Source organism: Styela clava, chromosome 4 (assembly GCF_964204865.1).
Source record: "Styela clava chromosome 4, kaStyClav1.hap1.2, whole genome shotgun sequence".
Taxonomy (NCBI): Eukaryota; Metazoa; Chordata; class Ascidiacea; order Stolidobranchia; family Styelidae; genus Styela; species Styela clava.
This window is the reverse complement of record NC_135253.1, coordinates 2,563,141-2,580,893: the sequence shown is the minus strand read 5'-3', so window position 1 is coordinate 2,580,893 and position 17,753 is coordinate 2,563,141. Positions and strand designations below refer to the sequence as shown.

Here is a 17,753-nt window from a genome sequence, read left to right as displayed (position 1 = left end):
ATCTAAAATGCATTACACTTGGAATAAACTTCGTACTCGCTTGTCAGGTCTTCTTTGGAAGACGTACCGTGGGGGCAAGTGGCAAAAAAACATCATCCTTCACATTAATAACAAGTAAATAAAAACAATATGTTGTTGAATAATATATATATATTAAGAAACGGCACTTACACATCTCATAGTAGCAGGCTTTTAACGCAATAATAGAAAGTGTGAATGCGCCACAATTTGAAATTCAATCTAACGCTTGTTCGAAGGCGGAAATATTGCGGCCTGCGCGCTACAGGGAATGTGTATGCAAGTACATAAAGTTTTCCGACTAGTGCTCTACATCATCTGCATATGCTTGTATACTTTGTTCTCAGTTATGATTGGAATTTTAATAAGTCGTCTCGTAACAGGAGTAGCCTGGACGTTGAAACCAGTAGTTCGTATATTTCTTTGAAAGTTACAAAATATAAACCCAATGTAAAATCTCTATCAGCGGTAATGCAGCAGCAGAAGTCTCACTGAGATAGAATAAGAAAAGTAATCAAATCTATTTGTCGGACTGATAATATATATTCGAATAGTGAATCCGTCTGTAGGCCTACATGTTTGAAAAGGTTTATTATTATGTATTTTTGCTTTGGAAGTACCAAAGCATTTTTTTTTTAATTTTGGTCGGCACGCGGAAGAATTTTGTTGTTTAAACTTAGCCGATTTTGGCACGCGAGCCGAAAAAGGTTGCCCACCCCTGGCCTACATGAACCTTGTTGAGTACATTTACGTACAAAATACACACTGCATATATAGCATCCTCACCACACATACAAATTGACAATTTCGTTATCTTCATAGGTTTTGTTTCCGTATTTTTAACTCCAATTGTTTTTGGAAGTTGAGTAAACATTTTTTTTAATATTTCCCTCCGTTATCCATTTCATCAACACATTTCATATAATTTCCGGGGTCGGTATGTACAAAATGTTTTATTGCCCATTTTATGGAACCGCCCTTTAATTTAAGCACTGTAAAGTTAGTCAACGTCCCTCCTTTTACTGTGTCGAATAAATGACTCACCCCCCCCCCCTCGCTAGAAAATTTGAAATTTTGTTGCCACGAGGTAGATGCACATCGCACAATGCGGATCAGGGAGTCTGCTGTGCAAATGTATGTTTTATTAATGATGGGTTTTCCTATTTCGCGTTTGACTCGTGCCATACGTTGCAAAATGATTATCAAGTGGGAATTTGATACTTAGAATATTGTTAGGTTTATTCATATATTACCCGAATAGGTTTTGAGGATTGCTCTAATATATGCAATGTTATATTTATCATTGTCTTGTTTTGTATCCTAGCATACTCGCGGCTGTTCTTTGAGTCCTTGTCAAAAATAGTCAATTTATTATTAACACCAATACTGAAGTACTAAGACTGTTAACACTGATGTCAACATCAGATGTGTTTCAGGCTGATAACAAAGTTTCTTGTTGGTGCATAAATTGAAGACAATAATTTGGATACCAAAGGACAGGATACGACTTTAGTTAGCTCGTAACTCGTAACCGTAGTGGGAAACCTTACTTCAAACTACTTATCCCACATGCACAACTTTTACATTTGTTCAATTTCTGATGAATGGGCTAGTATGAATAGGAGGTTTGAAGATCATAGTGCCAGTACTTGACAAGTCAAAGACAGTTAAACTCACATATTTTATTATCCACATATATTGTTTCTGTCATCATTCTCTTAGAAGTATTTTGTGGTTATCTCTTGATATCCACACGTGTCAAGAAATAAGGTTAAGAAATTTTTGGTTTCCATTTTCTAGATAACCCCGAATTTTCAGAAGCGGACATGCACCACTACCATTGGGCTTATACTTCCAAACCCATGTCCAGTCTTTCAGTGTTTCATCTTTTTGGAAACGCAATCAAATTGAAATATCCTCACGCGTGAGATCGGATTAAATATTTTTTTATTGCTTTTGCCAGCTCATTCTTGGTAGAGCGTGTATTTAGTGCAGTGACCGCACTTTTACATATCAAGAGAGATTCCCTCGACAGTGTCAGACGAGGAGACTCAAGACTGTTTTTGACTGAAATGAAGCCATATATCAAACTAGTAGCATTTCACCAGGCTCAACCTTCACATTATACTGAAGATCGTAAATGAAGAATAAAGTTGCTTTGACTTTTTTGTCAGGGGGGCGCTTACTAGTTAAAACGTGATCCAGAGAGGGCGCTGACAGAAAAAAGTTTGGGATACACTAGCCTATATGATGCTTATATCGTAGCAATTTATTACACTTGTTATAAACCCTTTCTCCTGTTTAAATGAATAGCCGTTTTATAGAGTTTGTGTAAGCGTATTTTTAACGCACTCAATATATGAGCGATCATTTGATGTGGGTGACTTCTTAAATTGCGCGTTTCAAAACGTATGGCTGTGCATATCATATGTCGAGGCAATGGCATACAACATATAAATAGAGTACGTATATGTGAAATGGCTATGTTTGTAATCACCTGATGGCTCTATATGTATATAGAAGTATTTGCATGTTTTTGGCTGTATATGTTTCGCACGTTACCGATCCTATTGATTGCAGCTAAGATTAAACTCCGGAGACAGCTGTGTAATTTCATTTATACCTGAATTCCATATATGATTCCATATATATACAAGTATATAAAAGACTAACAAGTAGAACACAAAACTACGGAACCGTGTCAATTCCTATCACCATGTTCAGGAATTAATTTAATGAGAAAAGCTAGGAAAATGCCCCAAAATGGTCTATGCCAAACCACACATATTCGTTATAATCAATACAAATCTGTTTTTTAACAGGAAATATCATATTACTTAAGTATTTATTTCAAATTCAGGAAATGCTAAATTAAAAATAATTGCCAGATAAAATCTCCTATTGTCCTGTGGTCTACATTAGTTTCTAGAAATACAAAAAAAAATAGATCTTCAATATTACCAATATAAAGTTTACAAAAGATTCTATTTTATCATATAAATAGGAAATGTGCAACGTAATCTTCCGTTCTAGTCAAACAAAGACGCTTTCCCAGTATTAACGATGAGAAGAATTTTATGGTTCTTATATAAAAATTGATTAAATAAAAGAAAGTTTACAATCGTCACGTCACTAAAATGTAGCCTAAATCTTCGCCCCATTCATATATGACAGAACAAAAATGTAACAGTATCTGCATATTAATTAAACGGTATAAGATAACAGAGACGGGATACTTGTTCAAGACCTTACTGGCCTAAGACACGGATGTGCGACATGCACCCCAACAAGTATAACTGCAGTTTAGGACTGCTGCGTTATAGTAGAACAACAGACATGAAATATACAAATAAAACTCTTATACAATACACAGACATACACATATATGACAGAACAAAAATGTAACAGTATCTGCATAATAATTAAACGGTATAACAGAGACGGGATACATGTTCAAGACCTTACAGGCCTAAGACACGAATGTGCGACATGTACCCCAACAAGTATAACTGCAGTTTAGGACTGCTGCGTTATAGTAGGACAACAGACATGAAATATACAAATAAAACTCTTGTACAATACACAGGACAAAGAGGTATAGCACAACGACGATATGTACAATAGTCAGTCTCCCGACATAGATGGGAAAGAAGTATTGTGATAATATTCAAGCATAATTGTTGGTGATGGCTTATAATGCATTGTCAAGTAACGTCCCTAATGATTGATTGTGCTATCTGTCTAGTGCTAACGTGTCGCAGTTGCGTCACTCGCTAAAGATCGATAAGTATGTTGATAGATATTTGTCTGTTTGTCTGTCTGTTAGATGCACGCGATATCTCACGAAGGTGGTTAAATCTGCTCCAAATTTTGCATGTGCATTCATCATATCTCGGACCAGAAGCCTATTGATTTTGGATGAATTATGTCGTATAATTAGCATGTTATTAACTAATTAGTGATGGGACACTTGGTGTCACCATAAAGTCATGAATCGAAACCGCAGTTTCGATCGATAAGTTTTCGGTCTCCGACCGATATTCTCGTTTGTTCTGTTGCTGTAAGCACCTTATGTTGTGTGTTATGCTGGTGTAATAAAGAAGTGTAAGCGTATTCAGTTGAACCCTTATTGCATAATAGCTTGGATATAGGACTTAACATATAACCAAGACATTATTAACATGGTGGCGGCGGTATCTGAAATTCGCTCAATCAATTTCTAGCTCTTCTAGAAATAAGAAATACGCCGCGTCAAGACTTTTCCAGTAGTCCTTCAAAGCTGATGTTTGGTCGATCAACCAGATCGATTATACCTACAATTACGAAACCAAACAACCAGAACGGAAGAGATGGAATAGAGAAACTATTGTGAAACGAATTGCTACAGGATCTTACATTGTCAAATCGAAGAATGGTGTTACATCACTTACATAGGGATGTAAGTTTCGAATATTTTATTTTCGAATCGAATTCCGAATCGGAATGTTCCAATTCGAATATTTTCGAATCTGACTCTATTTAGTATAACATCATATTATCGTTAACTCTCCTTAGATTTGAAAGAACTATAGCATAAAGAGTGATTAAATAAGAATAATGAACTTGAGGTATGAGTAAAGTTTGAAGAAAACATTAAATTGATGCTTCAACTACATATATTAGAGAATATGTATTATTTCTATATAGAGTTACACTCAGTTATATTTACTTATTACAGTAATTTATGTTCGCAAACAATACCAGATGTATAGTGATGGTTTCTTCTAAAATTCATCCTAATGATAAACGTCAGTGAAATATGCGTTAGTACCGCTTGCGTCGTGATTGTAAAGAAAGCAAATGATAACGAGGAAAGCATCGCAGACCTATGTTTTATTGCGTAATATTGTTGTTGATATAATGACATTATATAACTTAAGTAATTTAAAGACATATTCATATAAAAACATATTTGTAGAACTTCTTAACATTTTGAATAGTCTAGAAACAATTTAACGAAACCATTGCTCCTTCTGAGGCAGTGACCCATATGAAATATACCAACCCCCGGAGTGTTACGACTTAAGAACGCTGTAAGCGTAGGGTTTTTGTTCGATGATGAGACAACGCTGTTGCGTCGTGCAGCCGCCTCGTGTTATATAAATTAATATTTTTTTAAATAGAATTGAGCCGTTTTTTCTCAAATTGCTTCGAATCGATGTTGATTCGAATCGCTTCGATTCAAAATTCTGAAACTTACATCCCTAGTGTTACATATAGACGTAATCGAGTTTATATCCGTCCTGATGAAAGTTGTAGTATCGAAAAATAGGTACCAAATATTCCATTCTTGTCTGACTATAAGCCGAAAAACCTTCCGGTTGCCAATGACAATGATAACCCTCTGATTTCGAATGATGTTCTAGTCTAGTCTGTCTAGTGCTAACGTGTCGCAGTTGCATCACTCCCTAGTTTGTTCTGTTGCTGTAAGCATCTCATGTTGTGTGTTATGCTGGTGTAGTGAAGAAGTGTAAGCGTATTCAGTTGAACCCTTATTCTATAATAGCTTGGGTATAGAACTTAACATATAACCAAGTCATTTTTAACAATAATCATGTATATTCAGTAGTGGGATTCAGCCAGTCCTATAGAACCGTCTTATGGAATTATATGAGATCAGCGTACCGGTAAGCGTTACTGAAAAAAACATGACTCTTTGTAACAGAACCGGCTGAAAAATATGACTTTTGTATGGATGGAACCGGCTGACAAAAAATTTGAATCCCACCACTGTGGATATTGTATATTAAAAGTCCGTGCATTAGTCCGACACCACCTGACTGGTATAAAAACCTATATTTATACTGAAATAAAATTTCAGCTGTGGCAACATCTGAGATTATTTTATTGAAGTCAGTATTAGAAACGATTTTATTACCTCGTGACTGCGATGGTACACATACCTCTTTGTTGGGGGCAATGCCATATAACTTGTTGAAGTCGCGCTCAAATTTTAGGAGATCAAAATGTTTTACTGCCGATACTTCATTCATTAAGCTGGACAAATACCTGTAGCTGTACTATTTGGTGCACACATGCTACGGTTATATATATGTTCACATTTGTTGATATGTCACTAAACTCAATCGGCACGAACATGAGTTGTGTGGCGTCATGTACTTTTGAACAAATTATCTTAATTGCCAGAAATTTGCAAACACGCTTATGATGAAATTAACGTTTTTATACAGGTTTCGAGTAAGTAAAAACAAACGAAGTAACACGAACACATCTGGTGTAATTGTATAAATGAATGCTTATGTCAGAAGTACTTTCTGGATTTAATACTAAACCCATTGTACATAAATGAAATCGCAAGGTATCATCATCGCAAGGCACAGTGTTAGAGAAGTTTTTGAATATTTAACGGTCTTGTTCAGTGCGATAATGAAAACAGTTCACGTTAGCATGTCCGTTCGTTCACTTGGGGGATTAACTTAGTAGAATTTTGTTGAAGTCATTTTTTTTACAAAGGAGGAGGAACTTGGATATGAATCTCACACCTCGTCTATGAAACGGTATTTGTATAGAATTTTCAAATATCAAATACTGATATTTGAAATACAATCGATTTGTTTCATTTTATGTTTTTCCGAGCGAATATTTCATTTTCCTACACTTAGCCAGCTGTCACATGCCAACAGTGTATGAATTCTGCTCACATGTTGTGGCAAATGGAGACGCAAGTCAGCTGACTTGGCCAGCTGGCACTTATACCTTATGACAGGGGTCGAGAACCTTTTTGGCCGAGATAGTCATACGGATCCGCCGGCACAAAAGAATAGAAGAAGGATAAGTAGTTAGTCTCGCAGAAACCGAATCATTAGCATAGTCAAAAAAGGTACATATTTTCAATTGCATTTCCGTGCGAGCCATACAGCGGTTACCTTTCCTTAATCATGTCTTAAATTTTTACTCAAAAGTCAACACATACAATGTCTCAACAAACTTCTAATATGACTTCTGATGCTGCATGTTGTCGTCCTTGAACGACTGTTCACGTCCAACACATGTTGAACTCCACAATACTCATCGCCTTTCTTTCTTTAAAGCTTATCCGTGGTTCCTGAAATAATTCAAATATTACAAATAAGCAGTACAAACGGACGGAAGGCTTTTCTTTTATGCTTCGCAACTTTATCGTTTCGTGATATCACAAAATATGTTCCAGGGTGACCGTACATTTGAACCCATGTACATTTGAACCCATGCGTATATCCACGGGTTCAATCTATATGCGGGTGCTAAAACCCATGGGTTAGGGTTAGTATGGGTTTAACTATCCGTGAAACAAAAAAAATTCCACAGGTGCAATAGCATACAGGTGCAATTGTCATGGGTTCAAATGTACGTGGGTTCAAATGTAATGGAACCATGTTCCAGAATCCCCTAGTTTTGTCACAATGCCTGTCTGGCACTTCTCTTACCATAACATAGAAAAGCGCTGAGCGCGTGTTCTCAAGCGTATTGGCAAATGTTCTCCCAAATTTGGCTATAACTATATAGTTTGAAATCTGGTAGTAACAATTGTAATTTTAGCCTTGGAATATCAGATTTTTCTGGGAGCCATATGCCGTCATCATATATGGCTATGGCTCTTGCCATATGACCTCATGAATCCTGGCGTACAGGTACAAATTTCTTTACGCACAAATGTCCGTGGGTTGAAAAGTATGCATATGCAAACTTCCTGGGTGCGGTTTACAAGTACTCGTGTACGCGGATGCAAAGATAACGGAACCAGATGTTAATATCACAACCCTTTTATTACAACTATCAGTAGAGGTTGGATCCGTATGTGTATAATGCAAGGTTGCTGTAGCAGGAATAAAAATGCCATAATGTGCAATTCAAGAGTCCTGCTGCACACTGACACAAATATATTTCTGTAACGTTTCGTCTGATCAAAATCAGACTTCTTCTGACAAGCAGTTTACAAAAATCACTAATAGGCCGAGTGTTAGAGATGTTTTCAAATCTATGGGTCTTGTTTAGCGCAATAACGAAAGCAGTTCACGTTAGCATGTCCGTTCGTTAATTTGTGGGATTAACTTAGCAGAATTCCTTTGAAGTCATTTTTTCGCAAAGGACTAATCATGGAGCTTGGATATGAATCTCACACCGCGTATATAAATCGTTATTGGTATAAAGTTTTAACATCTAATGCTGATATTTGAAATACATTCGATTCGTTCCATTCAATTTTTTCCGAAGCGAATATGAAGATTACTTTCGCTTTTTGCGTTGTCATTTTCCTACACTTAGCCAGCTGTCACATGCCAACAGTGTATGAACTCTGCTCGCATGTTGTGGCAAATGGAGACGCAGGTCAGCTGATTTGTGATTCGAGCCAATGTCAAGGCAGTCCTGGTGAAATATGACCGACAGGGGCGAAGGGCCAAAAGGGCGAACAGGGAACTGCTGAGAATCTGGAAGAAAGAATTGGAGAACTTGAAGGTGAAGGCTTATCATGGTCACACATAGACTTATATATCTATTTATTATCATCGCTTCGATAAGAAATCATAACAAGTTGTTCCAAATGCATGACTTTTCGTAAACGACCCATGCTCATGCGCATCACCCAGCGACAACGAATTGGTTGCATAAATATAATAATCTATTGATTCTATTCTATCTATGACTGTCACGAATTCATACTTTTTTAAGATTCACTTACAAAGACAAATCAGATCATTGACGCTTTGCCAAGAAGTAAGTATTCCAATGCCATTTGTCTTTTGAATTATTTGGGAAATTTCTTTTTCATTGAACTTTATTCAAAATACAATCATATAAAACATACAATCATATAAAATTGTTGCATTATTTTATTTTCGCTCTGTTACAGAAGCATGGTCTAAATATCGACAATGTCAAATTTTATCTTCCATTGACATTTTAAATTTTTATGTTTTTTTTTTAAGTTTTTTCGAACTTTTATTTTTTGTTATTATTTAACCTTCACTACACAGGCACATACTGTTATATGGGAATGAGGAGCAGAGATATACCGGACTCAGCTATTACAGCTTCATCAATATACGACGAATATCATCAGGCGTATCATGGAAGGCTTGATAACAGAGCTAAAACAGAAGATTGTGGAAGATGGTCGCCAAAAAACAGTTAGTTTTAGTACTAGAAAATAAAACAATAAATAAACTTTATATGAATGTAATAAATCACGTACATTTTTGATTTTCTACGGCCAGATCAAAAGGGCGAATGGCTTCAAGTAGACTTCGGAAGATCGGAACTAGTTGGTGGAATAATTACACAAGGAAGAGATGCCGTTGCACAATGGGTGGCGTCTTTCACAGTATCTTGTGGTCTCAGCACTAGTTCTCTGGCTACCATCCAAGAGAGTGGGGTAGAAAAGGTACTTTAAAGACACCTCACATTCTCATTATTGCGGTGATTCTTTTCATTGGACACGGTTGATCGTTTTGTTATTATGATATTGTTGTTGCTATTCATTCACAAGTAGTCGTGAAAAATCGCTTTTCTCTTCAACTACCGGACCAATTTAAAATTCTCTGTGGTAAAAGATTGTTGTTATCGCTAGAAAGCTATTGCTTTTATTCATTTCATGATTTTCCTTGAGCTCTATGGAATTCGTTTTTCACTCAAAAAATATTTATGGTGACGTCATCAAAATTTACTTGTGGCATTTCCGCGATCGTATGTCACCGAACCCCTGGTCAGCGAAAACGAGAGCTTTTGATAAGCTGAAGGTAGACGGTAAGATAATAGGGTACGCAAGGCTACAGTAAAAGATTTGATATTGCAAGTGTGACTCGAATCATTCGGTATTCCGGTTCACGATGAGAATAGATGCATAAATCATCATCGACACAAGGCCTGGAAAAGCTAGGGTAGTCTACCGGTACTGATAAGTTAGGTAGCTGTACCCTTGTTCCTGCGTCGTCCAGGATGTGATTTTTGCGAACATTTTGGGAAAAATGTGATAATTGTTTTTTGACCTGAAGCGCACGAAAATGTATTTTAAAAATATATGAAAGGTAGACGATAGTTTGTAGAAACTGGAAGCTGAGATAAATTTATTAATTCAATTATTTTTTTCTTAACTGCTTGTATTGCACGCAGATTTTGTTCGTCTTCTGTGGAGTTATTGAAAATATATTTAAATTTTCTCCAAAATGAATATTGAAATTTAGCGTTTTGTCCTTTCACTGGCATAATGAAACAATATGAGACCCGACGAAGAAACGTAGAATGTGCAAATAGGTCGATTAAGCCTTTTATGCTAGAAGCAAACCATTTTAATAAATACATTTCATATTATGAAACCAGTTCACCTCTATGTTTTCTCCGGATATTTGCAGGAAATTCTGACGTAGACACCAAGGTAATCAACATGTTCCCAAAGCCAATCACTTGTCGATTAATCTGAGTTCACCCTCAGACTTGGTATATCTACATCAACATGAGAGTCGAATTTATCAAGGGAGTGTGTTATGATCTGTACATCTAATGTGATGACGTCGTGGTTACTTTAATTTAACATACAAATAATTTCCCATAATTAAAGCCAATTTGAAAATATATTATGTATTATTAATCTGAACTGACTTCTTCAACCCAAATCAGTTTTACTATGATTTTCACAATATTATTTTGTCACATATATATACATATATATACTTGCAAAAATTATTTTTTAAAACTTCATCACCTTGTAACTACTCTCTTTTATGTCCATGTAGTTTGTCTGTTCATGGTGACTTGATCTCCCTCGGCTTAAACGTTGTCTATCTATCTTACAACTTCGTGGTATTGGGTTGTTAGACGGAACAGAATACAACGAATGGCATTGAAAACTGCTTACTCCACTAAAAACTGTCTATCTTACTAAATCTTATTAAATATACATTAAATTCAACTACGTATTCGTATTCTGTTGCTTTAGGGATTAGGTCCTCTAAAGGTGTCTCAATATATATATACTTTCTGGATTTAATACTAAACCCATTGTACATAAATGAAATCGCAAGGTATCATCATCGCAAGGCACAGTGTTAGAGAAGTTTTTGAATATTTAACGGTCTTGTTCAGTGCGATAATGAAAACAGTTCACGTTAGCATGTCCGTTCGTTCACTTGGGGGATTAACTTAGTAGAATTTTGTTGAAGTCATTTTTTTTACAAAGGAGGAGGAACTTGGATATGAATCTCACACCTCGTCTATGAAACGGTATTTGTATAGAATTTTCAAATATCAAATACTGATATTTGAAATACAATCGATTTGTTTCATTTTATGTTTTTCCGAGCGAATATTTCATTTTCCTACACTTAGCCAGCTGTCACATGCCAACAGTGTATGAATTCTGCTCACATGTTGTGGCAAATGGAGACGCAAGTCAGCTGACTTGGCCAGCTGGCACTTATACCTTATGACAGGGGTCGAGAACCTTTTTGGCCGAGATAGTCATACGGATCCGCCGGCACAAAAGAATAGAAGAAGGATAAGTAGTTAGTCTCGCAGAAACCGAATCATTAGCATAGTCAAAAAAGGTACATATTTTCAATTGCATTTCCGTGCGAGCCATACAGCGGTTACCTTTCCTTAATCATGTCTTAAATTTTTACTCAAAAGTCAACACATACAATGTCTCAACAAACTTCTAATATGACTTCTGATGCTGCATGTTGTCGTCCTTGAACGACTGTTCACGTCCAACACATGTTGAACTCCACAATACTCATCGCCTTTCTTTCTTTAAAGCTTATCCGTGGTTCCTGAAATAATTCAAATATTACAAATAAGCAGTACAAACGGACGGAAGGCTTTTCTTTTATGCTTCGCAACTTTATCGTTTCGTGATATCACAAAATATGTTCCAGGGTGACCGTACATTTGAACCCATGTACATTTGAACCCATGCGTATATCCACGGGTTCAATCTATATGCGGGTGCTAAAACCCATGGGTTAGGGTTAGTATGGGTTTAACTATCCGTGAAACAAAAAAAATTCCATAGGTGCAATAGCATACAGGTGCAATTGTCATGGGTTCAAATGTACGTGGGTTCAAATGTAATGGAACCATGTTCCAGAATCCCCTAGTTTTGTCACAATGCCTGTCTGGCACTTCTCTTACCATAACATAGAAAAGCGCTGAGCGCGTGTTCTCAAGCGTATTGGCAAATGTTCTCCCAAATTTGGCTATAACTATATAGTTTGAAATCTGGTAGTAACAATTGTAATTTTAGCCTTGGAATATCAGATTTTTCTGGGAGCCATATGCCGTCATCATATATGGCTATGGCTCTTGCCATATGACCTCATGAATCCTGGCGTACAGGTACAAATTTCTTTACGCACAAATGTCCGTGGGTTGAAAAGTATGCATATGCAAACTTCCTGGGTGCGGTTTACAAGTACTCGTGTACGCGGATGCAAAGATAACGGAACCAGATGTTAATATCACAACCCTTTTATTACAACTATCAGTAGAGGTTGGATCCGTATGTGTATAATGCAAGGTTGCTGTAGCAGGAATAAAAATGCCATAATGTGCAATTCAAGAGTCCTGCTGCACACTGACACAAATATATTTCTGTAACGTTTCGTCTGATCAAAATCAGACTTCTTCTGACAAGCAGTTTACAAAAATCACTAATAGGCCGAGTGTTAGAGATGTTTTCAAATCTATGGGTCTTGTTTAGCGCAATAACGAAAGCAGTTCACGTTAGCATGTCCGTTCGTTAATTTGTGGGATTAACTTAGCAGAATTCCTTTGAAGTCATTTTTTCGCAAAGGACTAATCATGGAGCTTGGATATGAATCTCACACCGCGTATATAAATCGTTATTGGTATAAAGTTTTAACATCTAATGCTGATATTTGAAATACATTCGATTCGTTCCATTCAATTTTTTCCGAAGCGAATATGAAGATTACTTTCGCTTTTTGCGTTGTCATTTTCCTACACTTAGCCAGCTGTCACATGCCAACAGTGTATGAACTCTGCTCGCATGTTGTGGCAAATGGAGACGCAGGTCAGCTGATTTGTGATTCGAGCCAATGTCAAGGCAGTCCTGGTGAAATATGACCGACAGGGGCGAAGGGCCAAAAGGGCGAACAGGGAACTGCTGAGAATCTGGAAGAAAGAATTGGAGAACTTGAAGGTGAAGGCTTATCATGGTCACACATAGACTTATATATCTATTTATTATCATCGCTTCGATAAGAAATTATAACAAGTTGTTCCAAATGCATGACTTTTCGTAAACGACCCATGCTCATGCGCATCACCCAGCGACAACGAATTGGTTGCATAAATATAATAATCTATTGATTCTATTCTATCTATGACTGTCACGAATTCATACTTTTTTAAGATTCACTTACAAAGACAAATCAGATCATTGACGCTTTGCCAAGAAGTAAGTATTCCAATGCCATTTGTCTTTTGAATTATTTGGGAAATTTCTTTTTCATTGAACTTTATTCAAAATACAATCATATAAAACATACAATCATATAAAATTGTTGCATTATTTTATTTTCGCTCTGTTACAGAAGCATGGTCTAAATATCGACAATGTCAAATTTTATCTTCCATTGACATTTTAAATTTTTATGTTTTTTTTTTAAGTTTTTTCGAACTTTTATTTTTTGTTATTATTTAACCTTCACTACACAGGCACATACTGTTATATGGGAATGAGGAGCAGAGATATACCGGACTCAGCTATTACAGCTTCATCAATATACGACGAATATCATCAGGCGTATCATGGAAGGCTTGATAACAGAGCTAAAACAGAAGATTGTGGAAGATGGTCGCCAAAAAACAGTTAGTTTTAGTACTAGAAAATAAAACAATAAATAAACTTTATATGAATGTAATAAATCACGTACATTTTTGATTTTCTACGGCCAGATCAAAAGGGCGAATGGCTTCAAGTAGACTTCGGAAGATCGGAACTAGTTGGTGGAATAATTACACAAGGAAGAGATGCCGTTGCACAATGGGTGGCGTCTTTCACAGTATCTTGTGGTCTCAGCACTAGTTCTCTGGCTACCATCCAAGAGAGTGGGGTAGAAAAGGTACTTTAAAGACACCTCACATTCTCATTATTGCGGTGATTCTTTTCATTGGACACGGTTGATCGTTTTGTTATTATGATATTGTTGTTGCTATTCATTCACAAGTAGTCGTGAAAAATCGCTTTTCTCTTCAACTACCGGACCAATTTAAAATTCTCTGTGGTAAAAGATTGTTGTTATCGCTAGAAAGCTATTGCTTTTATTCATTTCATGATTTTCCTTGAGCTCTATGGAATTCGTTTTTCACTCAAAAAATATTTATGGTGACGTCATCAAAATTTACTTGTGGCATTTCCGCGATCGTATGTCACCGAACCCCTGGTCAGCGAAAACGAGAGCTTTTGATAAGCTGAAGGTAGACGGTAAGATAATAGGGTACGCAAGGCTACAGTAAAAGATTTGATATTGCAAGTGTGACTCGAATCATTCGGTATTCCGGTTCACGATGAGAATAGATGCATAAATCATCATCGACACAAGGCCTGGAAAAGCTAGGGTAGTCTACCGGTACTGATAAGTTAGGTAGCTGTACCCTTGTTCCTGCGTCGTCCAGGATGTGATTTTTGCGAACATTTTGGGAAAAATGTGATAATTGTTTTTTGACCTGAAGCGCACGAAAATGTATTTTAAAAATATATGAAAGGTAGACGATAGTTTGTAGAAACTGGAAGCTGAGATAAATTTATTAATTCAATTATTTTTTTCTTAACTGCTTGTATTGCACGCAGATTTTGTTCGTCTTCTGTGGAGTTATTGAAAATATATTTAAATTTTCTCCAAAATGAATATTGAAATTTAGCGTTTTGTCCTTTCACTGGCATAATGAAACAATATGAGACCCGACGAAGAAACGTAGAATGTGCAAATAGGTCGATTAAGCCTTTTATGCTAGAAGCAAACCATTTTAATAAATACATTTCATATTATGAAACCAGTTCACCTCTATGTTTTCTCCGGATATTTGCAGGAAATTCTGACGTAGACACCAAGGTAATCAACATGTTCCCAAAGCCAATCACTTGTCGATTAATCTGAGTTCACCCTCAGACTTGGTATATCTACATCAACATGAGAGTCGAATTTATCAAGGGAGTGTGTTATGATCTGTACATCTAATGTGATGACGTCGTGGTTACTTTAATTTAACATACAAATAATTTCCCATAATTAAAGCCAATTTGAAAATATATTATGTATTATTAATCTGAACTGACTTCTTCAACCCAAATCAGTTTTACTATGATTTTCACAATATTATTTTGTCACATATATATACATATATATACTTGCAAAAATTATTTTTTAAAACTTCATCACCTTGTAACTACTCTCTTTTATGTCCATGTAGTTTGTCTGTTCATGGTGACTTGATCTCCCTCGGCTTAAACGTTGTCTATCTATCTTACAACTTCGTGGTATTGGGTTGTTAGACGGAACAGAATACAACGAATGGCATTGAAAACTGCTTACTCCACTAAAAACTGTCTATCTTACTAAATCTTATTAAATATACATTAAATTCAACTACGTATTCGTATTCTGTTGCTTTAGGGATTAGGTCCTCTAAAGGTGTCTCAATATATATATACGTTTACCAATTTATATATGATAATATCAATTTTCTCAGTTAGCATCATCTGAACTTTCATTGAATTTGTAACATAAATTAATAATAAAACAAATAATATTAAAGTGAAAAACTCAGTGTACTGCAAGTATTTATTTAGTACCGATATGAAATCAATACAATAAGTTGTATTTTATTTCGCTTGGGTGCGATCTCTAAAACCTTCCGACCTTGGATTTGATCAATTTATTCTATTTTCATCTTTTGGGTTGATTATTTAATTGCACTCTTTGATTTGCAGTCTACAATTTAGACCAGTGGTCTTTAACCTTTTCAGTGAAGCAGAACCCCCCTGTTCAATATAGTCTTTCATTGTCGGAATTGTATAAACTATAAAATCGAACATAATACTGACAAGAAGAAATGATCTTAAAGTGTAGCAGGTTTATTAATATATATAGCTTGTGCAGTGGTAAAACTCTAAACGTTCATTTCAACCGTCTTAAACATAATAAAGGATTTCATTTTGATCCAGTTTTAAAGGGAACCATATAAAATCGTCCCGTCTGAAGTCGAGAAATACCCGCATTTTATCCCTATGTTGTAAAACACAACATTTGTAGTTTACTTCTCGAGTCCCCTTTTTCTTTTTTTCTGTTCTATATATGTAATTACGATACTGTGCTTTGCATATCATGCCCTAATGAAGTTTTTCTGAATAGAAAGTCGAAAAGTCGGCAAATTACGTCGTTTTGCTATACACCGGTTGTGTTTTATTTATCTTTGACATGAATATACCTGGTGGCAATCATGTGCGATAGATAAAAATACCTGAAAAATAGGAGCACGAATATGGATCGTTAAAAAATTGCATGCACTTAAAATATGACATCCGCATGTTTACGAGGTTCCCCCAAAAGATCAAGGTGAATCTTATTGAGATACTATCAAAATTACAATCAAGTTTTTAACGATATGGTTGTGACGCCAGAATATTTAACTGGTAAATATTATATTGCTCTTTACTACTCACAAATAGTAAAGAGCTATTAGCATCCTTATGCGCGGGATGTACTACAATTACAATATGAAGACAACATTACAAGTGGACACGGCGAGTGGTCGGTATTTTATTTATGTGTGCGGCGTACAACTTGTACATATTGTTACATTTCACGAAGCCTCACAAAGTACTAGGCAAGAAAACATTCAAATCCTATGTTTTTGTAGCAACTGTTCAAACCTATAGCTGGAGAAAGCAAAACTTTCTCGAGAAAGTCAATTATTTGATCAGCTTCATAGATAAACAATGTGAAACGGATAGTTTTAAAAAGTTGGGCATAATGTTTGCCTGTATTTCAATACCAGTTTGAAAACGGGTGTGGTGTTCGCCTTAAACTGCATATAATGTCAAAAAATCCTAATCCGCTAGGTTTAAAAATTGTTTCCGATTCCGTTTCTTCCTATGCAAAAACCCATTGTCTGGCACATCAGATCAAACGGTGCGCGTACCGTGATATATATATTGCCATTCCTTTTTAGAAATATGTATTTTTTTTGTTTTTCATATTTTCATGCAAGATAATCACTGCATATTTTGTGTCAATAGTTATATATATTTTGTCTCATAGTCAGGCAAATTTCGAGGGTAGATGTAATACGCAAATTTCTGTGCTTCAATGTTGTGACCCAAAGTTCACGAGTGGAGTGTTCGCGTAGGGAGTTTCACAGTTTCATAATTTGGAGGAAAAGCTTCCACTAGGAAATAAAGCTGACGTACAAAGATGAGCTCTTGCATTTTTCTACAATAGAAATTAAATATTTTCGCAGCTCACGAGCTGAAAAATATCACTACGGCGTGAGATATGCGCTTAGTGTAATGTTACTAAGAAGAGGATTTTGAGCAATTTAAGAGGGGATTCGATTCTTATTGCGCTGGTGTGGATGCGTCACCAGAGTCGAGAAAGCATATGAAGATTATTTGTTCAGATTTGAGGTCGAGTGCATCCGGGACATCGTGTTTGCACGATGGAGAATGAGGAGAATGA

General features: G+C 36.0%; 2 protein-coding genes across 2 annotated transcripts; both read left to right on the top strand.

Annotated features, from left to right (window-relative positions):
- The first annotated feature begins 8,448 nt into the window (after window positions 1-8,448).
- Window positions 8,449-9,448, top strand: LOC144422050 (lactadherin-like). Its single transcript, XM_078111787.1, has 4 exons — window positions 8,449-8,514; window positions 8,728-8,772; window positions 9,033-9,185; window positions 9,273-9,448. The coding sequence occupies exons 3-4, from the start codon at window positions 9,047-9,049 to the stop codon at window positions 9,446-9,448; spliced, it is 315 nt and encodes a 104-aa protein (XP_077967913.1). The 5' UTR covers window positions 8,449-8,514; window positions 8,728-8,772; window positions 9,033-9,046.
- Window positions 9,449-13,147: 3,699 nt separating this feature from the next.
- LOC120341871 (lactadherin-like) lies at window positions 13,148-14,147 on the top strand. Its single transcript, XM_078111788.1, has 4 exons — window positions 13,148-13,213; window positions 13,427-13,471; window positions 13,732-13,884; window positions 13,972-14,147. The coding sequence occupies exons 3-4, from the start codon at window positions 13,746-13,748 to the stop codon at window positions 14,145-14,147; spliced, it is 315 nt and encodes a 104-aa protein (XP_077967914.1). The 5' UTR covers window positions 13,148-13,213; window positions 13,427-13,471; window positions 13,732-13,745.
- Window positions 14,148-17,753: the final 3,606 nt, after the last annotated feature.

Coding starts and splice junctions, on each gene's coding strand:
- LOC144422050 (XM_078111787.1), top strand. CDS start 9,047: ATGGGAATGAGGAGCAGAGATATACCGGACTCAGCTATTACAGCTTCA. Junction 9,186..9,272: donor AAGATGGTCGCCAAAAAACA/GTTAGTTTTAGT, acceptor TTCTACGGCCAG/ATCAAAAGGGCGAATGGCTT.
- LOC120341871 (XM_078111788.1), top strand. CDS start 13,746: ATGGGAATGAGGAGCAGAGATATACCGGACTCAGCTATTACAGCTTCA. Junction 13,885..13,971: donor AAGATGGTCGCCAAAAAACA/GTTAGTTTTAGT, acceptor TTCTACGGCCAG/ATCAAAAGGGCGAATGGCTT.